The 15,054-nt window shown below is 32.3% G+C and overlaps 1 protein-coding gene across 1 annotated transcript in view; it reads left to right on the top strand.

The window, feature by feature from the left end:
- The window catches only part of LOC140447199 (uncharacterized), a 717,844-nt gene extending 710,178 nt beyond the window's left edge, over positions 1–7,666 (top strand). The window contains exon 6 of the mRNA XM_072539712.1: positions 879–7,666. Within this exon, the coding sequence (XP_072395813.1) occupies positions 879–949 (71 nt within the window). The 3' untranslated portion in view covers positions 950–7,666. The remainder of the gene's footprint in view (positions 1–878) is intronic.
- The last annotated feature ends 7,388 nt before the right edge of the window (positions 7,667–15,054 follow it).

Raw genomic sequence — 15,054 nt, 5'->3', positions numbered from 1 at the left:
GAAGGTCATACAGTTGGAAAAGTTTGGTAAGATTTAAATGTCAAAAGTAAACGCGCAGCATTTATAAAAAACTGGTTTACAGGAATAAAAGCTCCATCAGGAAAAAGACGACGTTCAATTCCCATATAGGAAGTGATACAGGGTTCCTTGATGATGGTTTGCTTCAATTTCAGTCAAGAGAAACATGAGATTGCCACGAAGAAATGACTTCTGAAGTATTTGAGCTCTGGTTTAAGAGAATCTTATCAACATTAGAACCAGGTCAGGTCACGTCAATAGACGTTTTAGCGTAACTTCCGCGACTGCCTAGTAGCATTAATAAGCTTTCTGCAAATTTATTTGTTTTTTTTTATACCTTTTCGCTTATGGCATTCTGTATTTTTAGGCAAATGTAGGAAAAAAGCCACAATATATTTATTCAAATGTTTAATTTACTGAAGTTTTAATCTCTATTTAGGAGACTGTTTTTAAAGTTTGAAAAAAAAGAAAATAAATAATATAAGATTATACAAATAACATTATATAAATATATAATAATAAACAAATAAAATAAATATAACTGTCATTTATATCTTTGAAAATGGTCTATAAATATAGAGATCGAAACTTCCGTAAAAACCTGAAAATAAATATATTGTCTATTTCGAACAAATAATATTTAAAAAATATAATGTAATTAACTTTGAATTTAAAGTAAGTGTACGCTACTGGATTTATATACGTCTTTCCCAACTTCTCTGCCTTCAAACGATGAAATCACTCTTCCAAATAGTGGAATTATAGTATAGTTGTTTTGTATTAAAATTATTAATAATACGATTTAAAAAAATTTGTATTTTCTTTGTTCATTTTATAATTTACTCGTATTTTTGTTTCAGAAGCTGCAAACTTATTCAGCATTTTCTCGTTATTCTTCTGTACTCTTCTAATATTTGTCACCGTCCGGTAACAAATACAGGAAGAAAAAATTGAACCCTGGTAAGAATTTGGACTGATATCTGGTGACTTTAGTGAATGATAGTGAAGGAGTTAACACCAGAGGGTATAACGATGTGATATGGACCAATATGACTTGTGTAAATATAATTCACTGATAAAATGTAGACTTAATCCGATCCAAATATTATTTGTTTTAATGTATTTTATAAAAAAATTGTCATGGAACTAATTTGAATCAATGTTATTATGCCGTTATGATGTATAAAATAAAAATCTGAATTTTGTCAATTTAAAAAACGAAAAAACAAAATAATATAAAAAAATAATAAGATTTAACGGCCGATACATACTTAGAAAAAATTAATGTCTTTATAGACAGGCTTAATTTGTTATGCCATAAATAATTTTTAATGCTGTTAAAGAACACATTTTGGTATCAAATGCATATATCAACTTTTAACCTGAGTTACGATAACCGTAAACATTTTATTTGAAACCATTTCACTTTTTGATCATTTATATAAATTTTTCTGTTGGTAATACAATCCTGAATTTTTTTAATAATAAAAACTCTGCTCTCTTCATTTCAGTGACTAAAAACGGATTTTTGTTTTTAGCATTTTTTTTACAATATCAACCAGTCATTTGGACTATAAATAAATCCATCTTTTTTTTTGCTCTTTTTTTAATGACATTAAAATCAGCATCATTTGGAAGATAGCTGTGTCCTGACACAAGAGATTTGTGGTCAATATAATCAACTTTCATGTCAGGGTCTCGTACAAGTTTCTGGTGAGCTAAGCATAACTTTATATTTCGATTCTGCCCTGTACAACAATCGGAAAACATGATTATGTGTTTATGTTTAGACGCATTTTGCTTAAGGTCCTTTACAAAACATGCTACTATTTTCTGAGACCCTCTAGTTCCCTCAGTTGGATTCCTCATGCAAACAAAAACTCTATCTATCTAATTAGCCTTCTTCGGTCCATCTTTGGACATAGGCCTCCCCAATCCTTTTCCATTCTTCTCTGTCTGTCGCTATAGTCATCCACCTAGAGCCCACGTTCTTCTTCATATCATGTGCCCATCTCATTTGGAGCCTTTCTCTGCTTCGTTTATATTCCCACGGTCTCCAACTTATAGGAATTTTTTTCCATCGGTCTTCTTTTTGTCTTATATTGTGTCCTGCAAATCTCCATTTCAATTTTGCAACTTCTTGTCTAACATCCGTCACTTTTGTTTTCTCTCTTATCCACTCGTTTCTCTTTTTATCCATTAATCTTATGTGCAACATTTTTCTTTCCATTGCTCTTTGGGTTTTTATGATTTTGTCCATGTTTTCTTTTGTAAATGTCTACGTTTGGGAACCATAAGTGAGAACAGGGAGTACAAAGCTCTATTATCATTAAAAATATGAACGCTTAAGTTGTAAACATATATGTTTAGTTTATAATAAGCCACTGACAAACTTAATTTTGAAAAATGAAGTGCTTTTTCTAAATCAAACGTGAAAACGTTATTTTCTTCACTTGCCTTTAATTTATTTTTACTTAAGGTATTTCTTGCACTGTCTGCCTTTTGCAAATGTAGTTCTTTATCTAATTTTCTCAGTCTGTCCCAAAGTAAACTTCTAGTGAATCACACAGCTGACATGTATCCTTTGATAAAATTTTAAATTGCAAAATGAACTGAGTAGAAAAAACGTGGTAGTACATCTTGTCTTTCACAAGAACTACGTCTTTATGTACATACTTTTTTACATACATATTAAACATTTTTTTAATGGTTAAGTCAGGGTGTAGATATCTTCTATTAGGTGTATCATATCTTGTGTAATGGCGCTGATCTCCGGGAAATAACTTTATATGCTCTTTTACTTTTGACACATCAATTTTATTGCTCGGTGCCCTACGCCCCCTCTTGTCAATACACCCTGATGCTTTCGAACAGCAAGATATTTTATAGATTCGATGATGACTAACTTGAAATGTGTCCATAAAGATTTTTTTGCAGACACGTACAGACATGTTGGTTGTTGTTAGGAAATATTTATATGATTTTGCTTTTGAAACGCTGGAGCAGTTCCTTGTACTGAGTTACTTAATATTCGTAGTGTGAACAAGTCTTTGAAGGTAAATGTTTTGTTTAACATTATCACCCAATCCATAAAATGACTTAAAAATTCTTTCTTCTGGGTTAACATTTTAAAAACAACACCTTGCACAGTTACAATCCGTGTTTTTGAATAGTTTGGCACTCACAATATTGCCGTTCTTATTTACAGACTGTTTACCACAACTTCGTTTAAATTTTTTAACGGTTCTTTTCCATTCATTCTCAGTACGCTTACACTTTCTTCTTCGAACTCTACCTTGCCCATTTTCTTCAACACTTTCCAAATTATTTGCAACGTTCTCTTGGTATTTACTTGAGAAGCATTTGAAAACCGTTAAATTTATATCGAATTTCGATAATAATAATATAATCTAAAATGTTAAATATTAACTCAAGTACGTAAGTTTCCATTAATAAATAAATATTTACCATCATTAGAACTTCTTTTACTTTCTGGTTCATATTCCGAATTCTGATTCTGAATTTTCATATAATACAGACATTTTTTCTTTAAATTAATACAATAGTAGAGCTGTGAACCACCAACTATACAAATATTTCACAGGTCCTTTCAAACAAGTCGATAGATGGCGGTGTCTGTTCTGCCGTCAAATTAATTTTCTAGTATTTTCAGAAGTCAGATTAAGTAAATAATTATATTAGAACGACTCATTTAATCTGACTTCTAAAAATATTAGAAAATTTATTTAATTATATAATGACCTAATTAATCTGACTTCTAAAAATATTAGAAAATTAATTTGACGGCAGAACAGATACTGCCATCTATCAAAGAAAATCTAAAGTAGTGACTTATGTTTATGGGCAACTGAAACATTGTTGACAATATTTTATATGTGTTACATCTCATAAGTCATTTTTAGGGAGAATGTGACTTTCCTTTGGCTTCTCAAGCATCCAATTGATATCGGAAACTCACAAATAATATATCGTGGGCGTTCTGGGAAAATCCACTAACTCACAAAAGTAAAGTTTTGAGAAAAACGCATTTAAAGATTTCTATACCTCTTAAAAATCAAGAACACTGGTTGGTCATGTTCTGGTACCTGGATATGATTTGGAAGTCTGTTATCCACACGTGGTGTGCACATTCATGTAAAAATATTTTGAAAAACAAATTTATGTTCTATAACGTTAATACGTGAATTGTTCACTGCGTATAACAAAAGGGCTGCCACGTGTTGATTTCTGTTTTGTCCTCCACATGTATCACACCAAAATGCTATTTCAGTTACATGTGGAGGCAACTGGTTAATGTATTTAAAGAGGCACGTTCATATCTCTGAACTCCCTCGTTTGCCATTTATTTCAGCCCAACAATAACAACTTGCTTCTTCGGATGATTGGTATATGGTAAGGTTGTATACACATAATTTGCGAGAGTAATACATTGGGCTAACATCTGAACTTGGTATCTGTAACACATATTGTAGATCAAATGTTGCATACACAAAAGTATTATCTTGTAGAAATCTTTCTTTATCTGCTTGTTTTGCAGAGTAGCAGTCATCTCTCCTTTGTAAATGACACTGCAGTGTCTCATTATCTAGATTTTCCGCTGTAAATGGCTTATGCCTTTTACATATTAAGCACTGATCCTTTTTCGGCTTAAAAAATGAATAATTATAATTTCGGCCAAATATTCGTTTGTACGTTACCAGTGACACTGGTGGTTTTCTTTTCTCCTCCAGTTCCCCCGTTTCGCATTTTTCTGTATACAACTAATACATTTTGGATATAGACAAATTGCTATCCAAATACTGCCTTTTAGTGTCTCGTCGGGAGTAATGCGATTCCATTGTGGGAAAACTTTCTATGTGGGGTTTTATCTCGGCGATAACTTCAGGCTTAGTTTTATTGGCAGGAGATGACATCCCCCTTTTGTCCTTACCAACAAAATTTCCAGATGAACCTCTATGTTTAAAAGCATTTAGAACAACACAGTTACGAATGTTAAGTGTTTTTAAAAAGAAAAGCTGGCATATACGACGTTTGGTTTTATTCTTCTGAAAATGGTATTGTTTAGAATTTTGACGAATAACAGAGTCATCATTTTTGCGTCTTCTTCTTTCTGGACTTTTTACGGTAACATTACTTAAAATAAAATCTATCTGTCTGACAAAATCAAGATTCCAGTATGCTAAACATATCACTTTCCTGTTTTCTTCTGTGAAGTCCTCGTGACATTTAAAGCGACAATTTTGACAATCAACTGGTTGGGGTGTCTTAGCTGGTCGTTTCTTTTTCTTAATTTGATAATCTAAACCCTGACTTCGTCTTTTCCTGGCAACATTACATTTCCAAGTTTTTAGATTGGTTGCTTTCCACCTATTTAATTTTTTGATTGGACTCCTACTGTTTTCAGGGCTGTTCGGCTTAGACAGACATAAATCACTATTATACGTTGGATCGTTGACGGAATCATCACTAAATGGATCTACAACAAACACTAAAATTAACGAATTGTACTTGAAATCTATATAAGTTTTATACCGGACAGTGGAGTTGTAGTTCTACATATTGACAGAGATTGTGGTTCTTCCTGAACAGCATTGATTGCGATTTCTTTATAGCAAGTACCAATTTGTTCCAGTTCTAAACAAAAACAACAGTATTGTTAATAATCGTATTATTTTAATAATAAAATAATTACAGAAACAACAAATAAAGTGAATACTAACCTCAATTTGAATTTTGTGCCTTCTCCGCATCCTCTACCATTTTACACAATAACTTTCCTGTGCTATACATTCTAAAGAATTTTATAAACTAACCACTAAACTAACCACGTTGCATCGATGTCCAAACACTATTAAATTTAATGAAGTGTTTAGCAAACATAACCGCACTATTTGGAGTTAGTTGATTCTCCTTGTCTCAGGTTCTACTATTGCGGCTTGTATAGGCAACTAAAATTACACTATGTGCAGTTAGTTGATTTTTCCTGTCAAGCTTTGTAATTGTTTGTAAATAAGAATCAACTAAGTGCACTTAATTTATTTCTGCTGTATAAAAAATTCCGCTAAGGGAGTTAGACTAAATTATGGTTCAGATTGTTCAGATGAATGACGAATTTGAAGACATAGGGTTTTTCCTGTTAAAATATTGATGTTTCTGGATTTAATGGTAATAAAATGTCAATATTGAAAAAAATGGAGTTAGTGGATTTTCCCAGAACGCCCACGATATATTTAAAGTATTAAAAATAAATTGCTTACCTCAACAAAAGCAACAATAAGACATTAATACATCTGGAACATTTAACTTGAGAAAGAGAATAAAAATTGTGGGATTTCTAATTTTATGTTCTACATTTTACATTAAAGACATAGTCGATAATCATAACGTTTTAATATGGTCCTCACTGTATCACCAACGTAGATGTTAAATAGTAGCCCGGGCTAATCATATTGTATGTAATGTGTACAAGAAGCCTACCTGTAATGAAGCTAATGTAAAGTGTTATGTTTTATCTACATTTCTAGTACATCCTAAATTCATAAAATAAGCATCTACCATCCATATAGTATAAAAATGATGTATCTCTTACTGTAATAACAACCTACAGTTGTAAATTAAATGCATAATGACTGAATATGAATACTTCCAAAAATTCCTCGATTTAGGTGAATAATCATAACTATTTTGGTAAGGTATGAAAAGCGTTGGCAATTTTAATTTAAAATAACATTTGGAACGGATTATTTCGGTTAATTTGTATGATAAACTAAAACAAATCCAAAGAATAATACGGATATAATTGCTATTACATGAATAGGTGTGGTAATAGCTTCAATCAAAATGTAAACTATTTGTAGAGAACTGGATATATCCAGACGTACACTCTTTTGTAAAAAAAATTGTGTTGTATGTCCAAATATTTGTTATTTTTTATATTTACTTTAGAGTTTAATAGTACATTGTTTTAATGAATACAAAATAGAAGCGATTGTTACGGTTTTTTATAAGAATAATATAATTTAATTATATCTCTTATTAATTTCATAAAAGCAATTATCTTTCATGCTTTTACACACCTTTTTGGTACAAAATTAACAGTCAACTCCCACATTTTGTAACTAATTATTTTGCCTACCACATAGGGCATCACTATGGGGGTTGAAAATTGGGGACAGAAGTTACTGGGGGTGGAGATAGGGCAATCAAAATAAACGAAACTTATGCGAACGGGGTGAGATACCCACGGTTTATTTGGAGAACTAGGTCGTGGATAAGTGAATGACAAGGGGGTTGCTAGTCCTAATTGTGCCTTGTACACCTATGGAGTGTAAAGAAACTTTGTTTGTTTGAAATGTTATCCATGTTCCTTAACATTTGTAGGTGTCCTTGCTCTCATTTACAGAATCCTCAACAATCAAAACTTCTCCATTAATAGATATACCTTCTATTGAATCTGAGAGCGCTTCTTTAAATACCGTTTCACTTTAGACATTGAAGGGTAGTGGTCGCAGCACGCAACCCTGGCGCACTCATCGCTGTATTTTAATATCTCGGGTATTCTGGTTGTCAACTCTTATCTTGGCAGTTTAATTCCAATATAGATTAGATATAATTATATCCAATATCGCCCTAATTATATATAACTAGGGATATAATTGAGATAGTTACCTTTTGCCTTCCCCAATATAGATGAATTTATTTAGTTGACCTTCCGCTTCCTACTCTTCATTAGAAAACTTTAATTTGACCCTTTTTAAATAGTAGGTTTCATACTCAGTCGTTAATTTTTTTGTTTAACTAGCGTGTACAAAGTTCACTGTGAACAGAGGATGAGACTGACACTTTAATAGAAGAGGATATGACTTCTTTTCATATTCTACACCATTTTTCACCACTTTTCGATGATCGATATTAAAGAAATTTCTATGTAATCAAATAAACGACCTACAACTAAAGTGGAACTGATTAAGTACCTTAAAAGAAATTTTTTGATTATTTTTAAAATGTTTCTAAAATAGTTTTTCCAGTATGTACGATTATTCATATAAAAAATTGTAAAACAACAACGCTACTAAAAAAACAACTATCTTGCAATGTTATTTTGTTTAATAAACTAGAACTGAGTTACCAGTAACGTCTCTTTTTTCTTTATGATCACAAGGTTTAATATGTGCAAATAAACTAGAAACTATGTGCATATAAATAACTTTGTATTAACATTACCAAAACGTATGAGACATCTTGGCGTAATAAGAAGTTCTCTGAGTCACAAAGTTACCTGAAAACTATTGCTACTAGTGCATATCTGCTTCCCAAGATTATCTCATATATCCCGTAAGATTATTGATTAAACTAGGGCAGCTCAGTCCTAAATCAGCTGTTTGTAATTTATTTAAATTTAAATTGTCATTATCTATTTATCAAATAGTTTTAAAATAATATGTGTGAAACAGTCTCGTTATACGGTGCCAAATTTTATAGATTATACAGAAGAACAACAATTTCGTAGATTCAATCTGTGACAATCCAAAATTCTCAGCATCGTTTTCTGTCTATCCATTCGTCTTCTTTTATGGCTCTATCTCTCGTCATGTGCCGTACATTTTCTTCACAGGCAACTGAAGGCCTTCCTCTTCTTCTTCTTTGTTGTGGTACCGTAAACTGGGGTAACTTTGCTCCACTTTTAGGAGTTATTAAAGGAATTGCGAGGAAAAGTGTATAAAATTTCTACTAGTATTATTTTTTTTTTAAAAACTGATGAAGAAGGTATACAATGTAATTATTGTTAATTATATATTAATTAATTACATACTTTTTTTTGATAAAGACTGGAGCAAAGTTATCTATAGTGTGGGGTAACTTTGCTCCACCTCATAAAAGCATGAAATTTTGTATAGTTACATATAGTTGGAGCCAAGCTAATGGGTTGCTCCAAAAATATTATTTGTGCAGAAAAAACTAAAAAAGAAGGCAGCGCATTCGGCTGAGTACTTCCTCAACATTCAGGGGAAATATTCCGCATTTTCGAAACCCTTCCTCTAAATTAGATTTGATTTGTGGACCAAGTAAGTCCATCACCTTTGACAACAATGGAGGAAAGTGTTGCTTTTGTATATTAGTATTGCGGATGCCATCTTCAGTACTTTTCCAAACTAACAAAATTTTTCGTCAGGCTATTTTTAGGGGTCGAAAGAAAGCCACGTCTAGAGGTTGCGTCAAATGTGTACTGTTTGGAGGCAGACAAATTAAATGATTGTCGTTTTCACGACAGCGTTGAAGTGCATGTTCTGTAATATGTGAAGAGAGGTTGTCGCATAGTAATATCTTTTTACCATTCAGCTTTCGGCCCATTCTCAGCCCAAGTAGTCCAAATTTTAGCAGCCCGGTAAACAACATAGGGCGGTAAAAGTTCACTTTCGCCGTTTCCACAGAACATAATGGACATAGAGGTCTTTGAAGCGTTTCTAATTAGTTCTGGATACTTGCAACCTCTCTTGACAATGACTTTCTTTTTGCCGGGATCATCAGTGAGATAAGTTTCATCACAATTCCATATATTTGTTGGAGAAACGCCGTCTAACTCGACTGCCAGATTTTCGAAAAATCTTCTCAATATGTTTTCATCAACTCCTGCTCGTACACGTTTAATATTTTCTTCAAAACGTGGGGAAATTTCAGGATGTCTCACCATAAATTTTTTGATCCAATCCTCTCCAGGGAAGTTATACTTGAAAATTTTGACATCTCTTCCACAATGGTTTAAATAATTTTTGATAATGTTTCTTAGTTCCCTTGCGTTATTAGGGAACATATACTCTCCCATATAAATCAGCCAATTGACAAATTGGTTTTCTTCGCCGGAAGTAAATCCGTTTTGCCTCCCTGGCGTTTTGGGACGTTTCCCTTTCAGTTAATTTAAAATGGTCCTTCTGGAATCTTATATTTTTCTTCTGCCCTTCTGTGTGAGATTTCACCTCTTCTTATTTCATTTAAACACTTTTGTAGGGTTTTTTGTGTATAGTCAGCATAGCGCCGTGATCCTAGTACTGTTTTAGATGTTCTAGGCATATCTGTAACAAAAATATACTTTTGCGCCACTTTTTTGGAGCAAAGTTACCACGAATCACCTGGTAATTTGTAAAATTAGGTTAGAAAAAGAAAAGTTTATCATTTGTTCATTTATGTCACAATTGAGTAAAAAAGTTGATAAACAGTATACACTTAACGCATACACAAATACTTACTTGTGAGATAATAGCACAACTTTCTACAAACACCAAATTTTATACGTAGTTTTTACCGAAGTTTTTACACCACTACCTTCTCGACTCGCTGTAGGCATGTAAATGGAAGAGCAAGTCGATGCTGCACATGGGGAGACTTTGTCAATAGGCAACCAGTAAAACGGCGACGTGCGTTTTGTGAAGACGGTTTTTAATTCATAGGTAAATTAAAATGAAACTTTTTTTAGTAATGGAGCAAAGTTACCCTGGCAGGGGCAAAGTTACCCCGGTTTACGGTATGTAATTTAAAGCTTTATTTGGCCATGTATCTTCATTTATTCGCTTCACGTGACCATACCACACTAGTTGTCTCGTTTCAATTCTGTCTACACTGGAATATACAGTATTTGTCCTCCTTCTAATATCTTCATTCCTGGTATGATCTTTTTTGGATACACCACACGCTCTTCTTAGAAAATCTATTTCTACTATTCGTTTTCTATCTCTTTTCGTGATCTGCCAAACTTCTGCCCCATACGTCATAATAAGCTCTACCAAGGTTCGATAGATTGTCAATTTTGTTTCTTGTCTAATATCTTTAGACCATAGTAGAGAGATTAGAGTGTTTACCACTTTTTTCCATGCTGCGTTCTATTTTCAATGTCTCTTTTGTTAGTGCCTTGTTTAGATATTATAGATACGAGATATTTATATTCATTGCATGTTTTTTTGTTTCTAATTTCTAACTCTGAATCTTCTTTATCATCTCCTATTTTAAGATACTCTGTCTTTGACATATTTTTTATATTCTTCCGTTAGTTTTCTAAACATGTAGTCCATGTCTTCCTCATCATTCATTACGACTACCTGATCATCTGCGAAAAATAAAGTTAGGCATTTATCACCGCCTATGTCTATTCCCATTTCGGATACTTGTTTCCTCCACTGCTCCAGCGATGATTGAATATATATTTTAAATAACGTCGGAGATAGACTAGCAATATTATAAAATATGTTCAACAACCAATAATATAAGCCTAGTTGTTTTATTTCAGAATCAAATAATACACCAAGCAATGATGTTTTATATGAATAGCATATTATTAGAGATGCCTTGAGTTTTATTAAAGATGAGTCTTATATCGAAAAAAATTATTATGAACTACTCTTGGTGGAAATGAAATCGGATCTGCATTACTGAAATGGGCAGATACCGTCATTCCTGGCAGTGAAAATGTAAGCATTATTATGTGTTTCTTTTGGATACTCAATAAGTATCCCCAAGTAAAAATCATCATTAAGAAGTTTATTCAATCCTTGTATGAGCCTCGGTAGAATATTGGTTCGATTTTTAACAATATCTTTAGGATTTGTTGTTTCATTACAAGAAAATCAGTAACCAAAATGTTTATGATAAGAATAATCCAATAAAATAGAGGTGTCATATAACTATACTAGCAAAGTTCATACAAATACTCACAATCCAATTTTATCCCTGTTTGATATGGTTATACTTTACTAACATAAACAAGTTTTCTAATAAAAAAAACACAACTATAAGGATTCGAAATATCTAAGAAAAACAAACTACAAATTTCTATGTATACCTACAAAAGTAAATCTCTGGTAAATATCTGTATCGAAATTAATAAAAACAAAATTACTTATATACAACAGGATAGAAATTCTAATTAACGAAACTCACTATATATTAGAAAATACAACCAAAAAATACAATTATTTTAATTAATACACAAATCAGAAAACAACTTTGTCTACAAAAATACAAATTTGTTTTCACAAACTCTTTCTAATTTACTTTTTTACCAAATACATTTTAAAGACAGGTTCATTATCGAATAATCACCAAAAGTAGTAATTTTAAACGTCCGACCTTCAAAATATTTTTTGAACCAAATACAATTAATCACATACTTGGATATAATTAGTTGACAACAAAACATACAGAAAGCATTATAGACGATATTAGGAAGTGATTGGTCAAGTAAATAACCAATTACCTGATTTAAATTGACTCACTTAAATGAAATAGGTGGATCATTTAATGAATCGTCATCACTCAGAAGTTTCTACTAAATGATCACACCCACATGGAGGCGGACACTGTCCGTGCGCTGGTAGAACGAAAGAGAAAAAAACCTAACAGAATTTTTATTTTAACGCCCTAGGACTGGCAGCAGTTAGTCAGACAAAAATCAATGAAATATACTGTACATATACCGTAATATATAGAACTAGAAGATTTTAAAAATTTTAGGACTTAAAGGAGACATTAACAAACAACAAGTTCTTCTGTAAAACTGTGTTTAACTGCAAGTAAAACAAAACAGCGTGGGAACTCTATTATTGAGAAGTAATTTTCATGATGAAAATCAGGAGATTGACCTTGTTAGGTTTCGAAGGCGACACCTTACATTGCCAAAAAATTTGCAACTGGTATCACCAAGTCCAATACCTATATCACAACAACAGTATAATGATTTATTGGCATTACTCCCATCTGTTCCTAAATTTTGCCATGATTTTTGTAAACACTTAAAGCATACTAGTAATACTAAGAGTGACTATCCAGAGGGAGACTTTCTTGACGATAACTGTCAAGTTTGTACGTAAAATACCATTTTGGTTAAATACATACATGTATTGTTTATATTTGTAACGGTGAATTGCATGGTTTAATAATTTTTGTAAGTCAAATAGTATTGTAGTTGTTATTGAATACCCCAAACTCTTACACTAGAATAACTTTATAAGAGAGATACAACACCATGGCCATTATCACGGTTAAAAAACACAGAAAAAAATTTCTTTTTTAAATATAATAAATGCATTAGGTAGGTAACAATGGATACAATGTTCTGTTAAAATATTGTTTTAATATCTCAATAAATAGCTGCATTAATAACACTTTTTGGCGAAAAAAATTAAAACTGCTCTCCTGTAAAGTCAGAATGCAATGATCACCATGCGCTATAGCTCCTGAAGAAGCTGTAGCGTGTGGTGATCATCCTATTCTGGGTTTGGTTTTACAGTTTCTGGTGTTACTTCGCTATTTCCACTACTTTTATCCATTCTTCTCTTTTTTCGATCGTCCTTTTTATGTTTCCAATTTCCATTCTCCTTAAGTCTTCTTCCACTTGTCTCCATCTCAGTTTAGGTCTACCTCTGGTTCTTTTACCTGGTGGTATCCATTCCGTTATAACTCTTAACGAATTGCTCTTCTCTCTTCTTATTATGTGTCCATACCATCTAATTCTTTGTGCTTTTATTGCTGTAACTACGAGTATGTTCCCTTGACTCATCCATTCAATATACACTTACAGCTTTAATCAGTATCATGTGCAAGTAATAGTTAGTTCACTATATGTTTCTGGCTTGATACAGTTATAATATAATAATATGATATTTATAAGATGAATATCATAATATTAATTATTACAAATACAGAGGCAAATGTTTCTTCGGTATACCGACTCGAGTGAAGCTTGTGTTTTGTTTCATTGGTTTGACGTATTTGGCTTGAGACCTGGTTTAATAAATTAAAACCAAATACAGAAAAATATTAACAATTAATACAAATCATCACTGCTGATGATTGTAATGGTACATGAGTAAATCAACCTATTATAAATCAAATCCGACCATTACCACATCGCTTTGGATAGTGTGGACTGCAGTTTTAAACAAATTATTTAAAAACAATTTATAATTATCAAATAATTGTATTTTTTTCCCATAGCTAATGTTAAAGTGTTGCTATAACAACTGTTTTGAGTAGATAAAGTATCACTTTAACCGCAAGGGTAGATAAAGTGACAGTTTAACAGCAAGAGTAGATAAAATGTTTTTATTCAATAAAATTTACAAATTCAAACACATTAAGGATTAAAAACAACTGAAATTTTACAATTAACATTATTAGAAATATCTATTTTTAGAGCATCACAACTTGTATTCGTTTGCTTAAACACTTGATTCGAGGTACTGGATTGATTTTCTGGTCCGCCAAGTATACACTTGGATACAGCAATCTTATTGATTATTGACTCTTCAATGTAAGATTCTGCAACAGATGACGATTTCCATCCACCTAAACGTTTAACTTTTACTAGATCAGCTCCAGAATTCGCGAACATAGTAGCTGAAGAACGACGGAAACAATGCCCCGTGTACATTTCTGAATTTGCAAGTTTCAAAAAATCTGCAATCTTCTTGGGGATATTACATATGGTGTTAATCCCCACTGGTTGAGTAATGCACTTTTGCTGTCGGTAATTTACAAAAAACTTACTGTGAGGTACGTTTTTGGGGCGCAAGGCAATATACTTTCTCACAATTTCCAAGAAACTCAGTCCACTTTTCTTGTCAGTAATACAAAACGACCTTTCCTGCTTGGTTTTAGTATCAGATAATGAAACGATTATCAAAGATTTTCTGTCGTCCACGTTAAACACTTCTAACTTGTACAATTCATCGGACCTAGTCACCCCATGCACACCAAAAATAGCAATAACCTTCATCAACCGATAGACGTCATCAGGAGCTTCTGTCAGAAATTTAATAATGTCATTTGACTCCAGGATTTTGGACTTTTTAGCTTTGTATCCTCCACTCAGGTTTTTTAGTAAGGTGGTTAACTTGCTGAATTTAGAAATGTCACAATTTTCATTCACCAACAACGTACGCTTCAGCATCGAATAATACGACCATAATGACGATGGCATCGCTTTCTTTAACTTTTCAGAAAAGTACGCCAGAAGTATTTTTTCAC

Source organism: Diabrotica undecimpunctata, chromosome 8, assembly GCF_040954645.1.
Source record: "Diabrotica undecimpunctata isolate CICGRU chromosome 8, icDiaUnde3, whole genome shotgun sequence".
Lineage (NCBI taxonomy): Eukaryota > Metazoa > Arthropoda > Insecta > Coleoptera > Chrysomelidae > Diabrotica > Diabrotica undecimpunctata.
The sequence above is the reverse complement of the archived record's forward strand: the minus strand, read 5'-3'. Positions and strand labels throughout refer to the sequence as shown.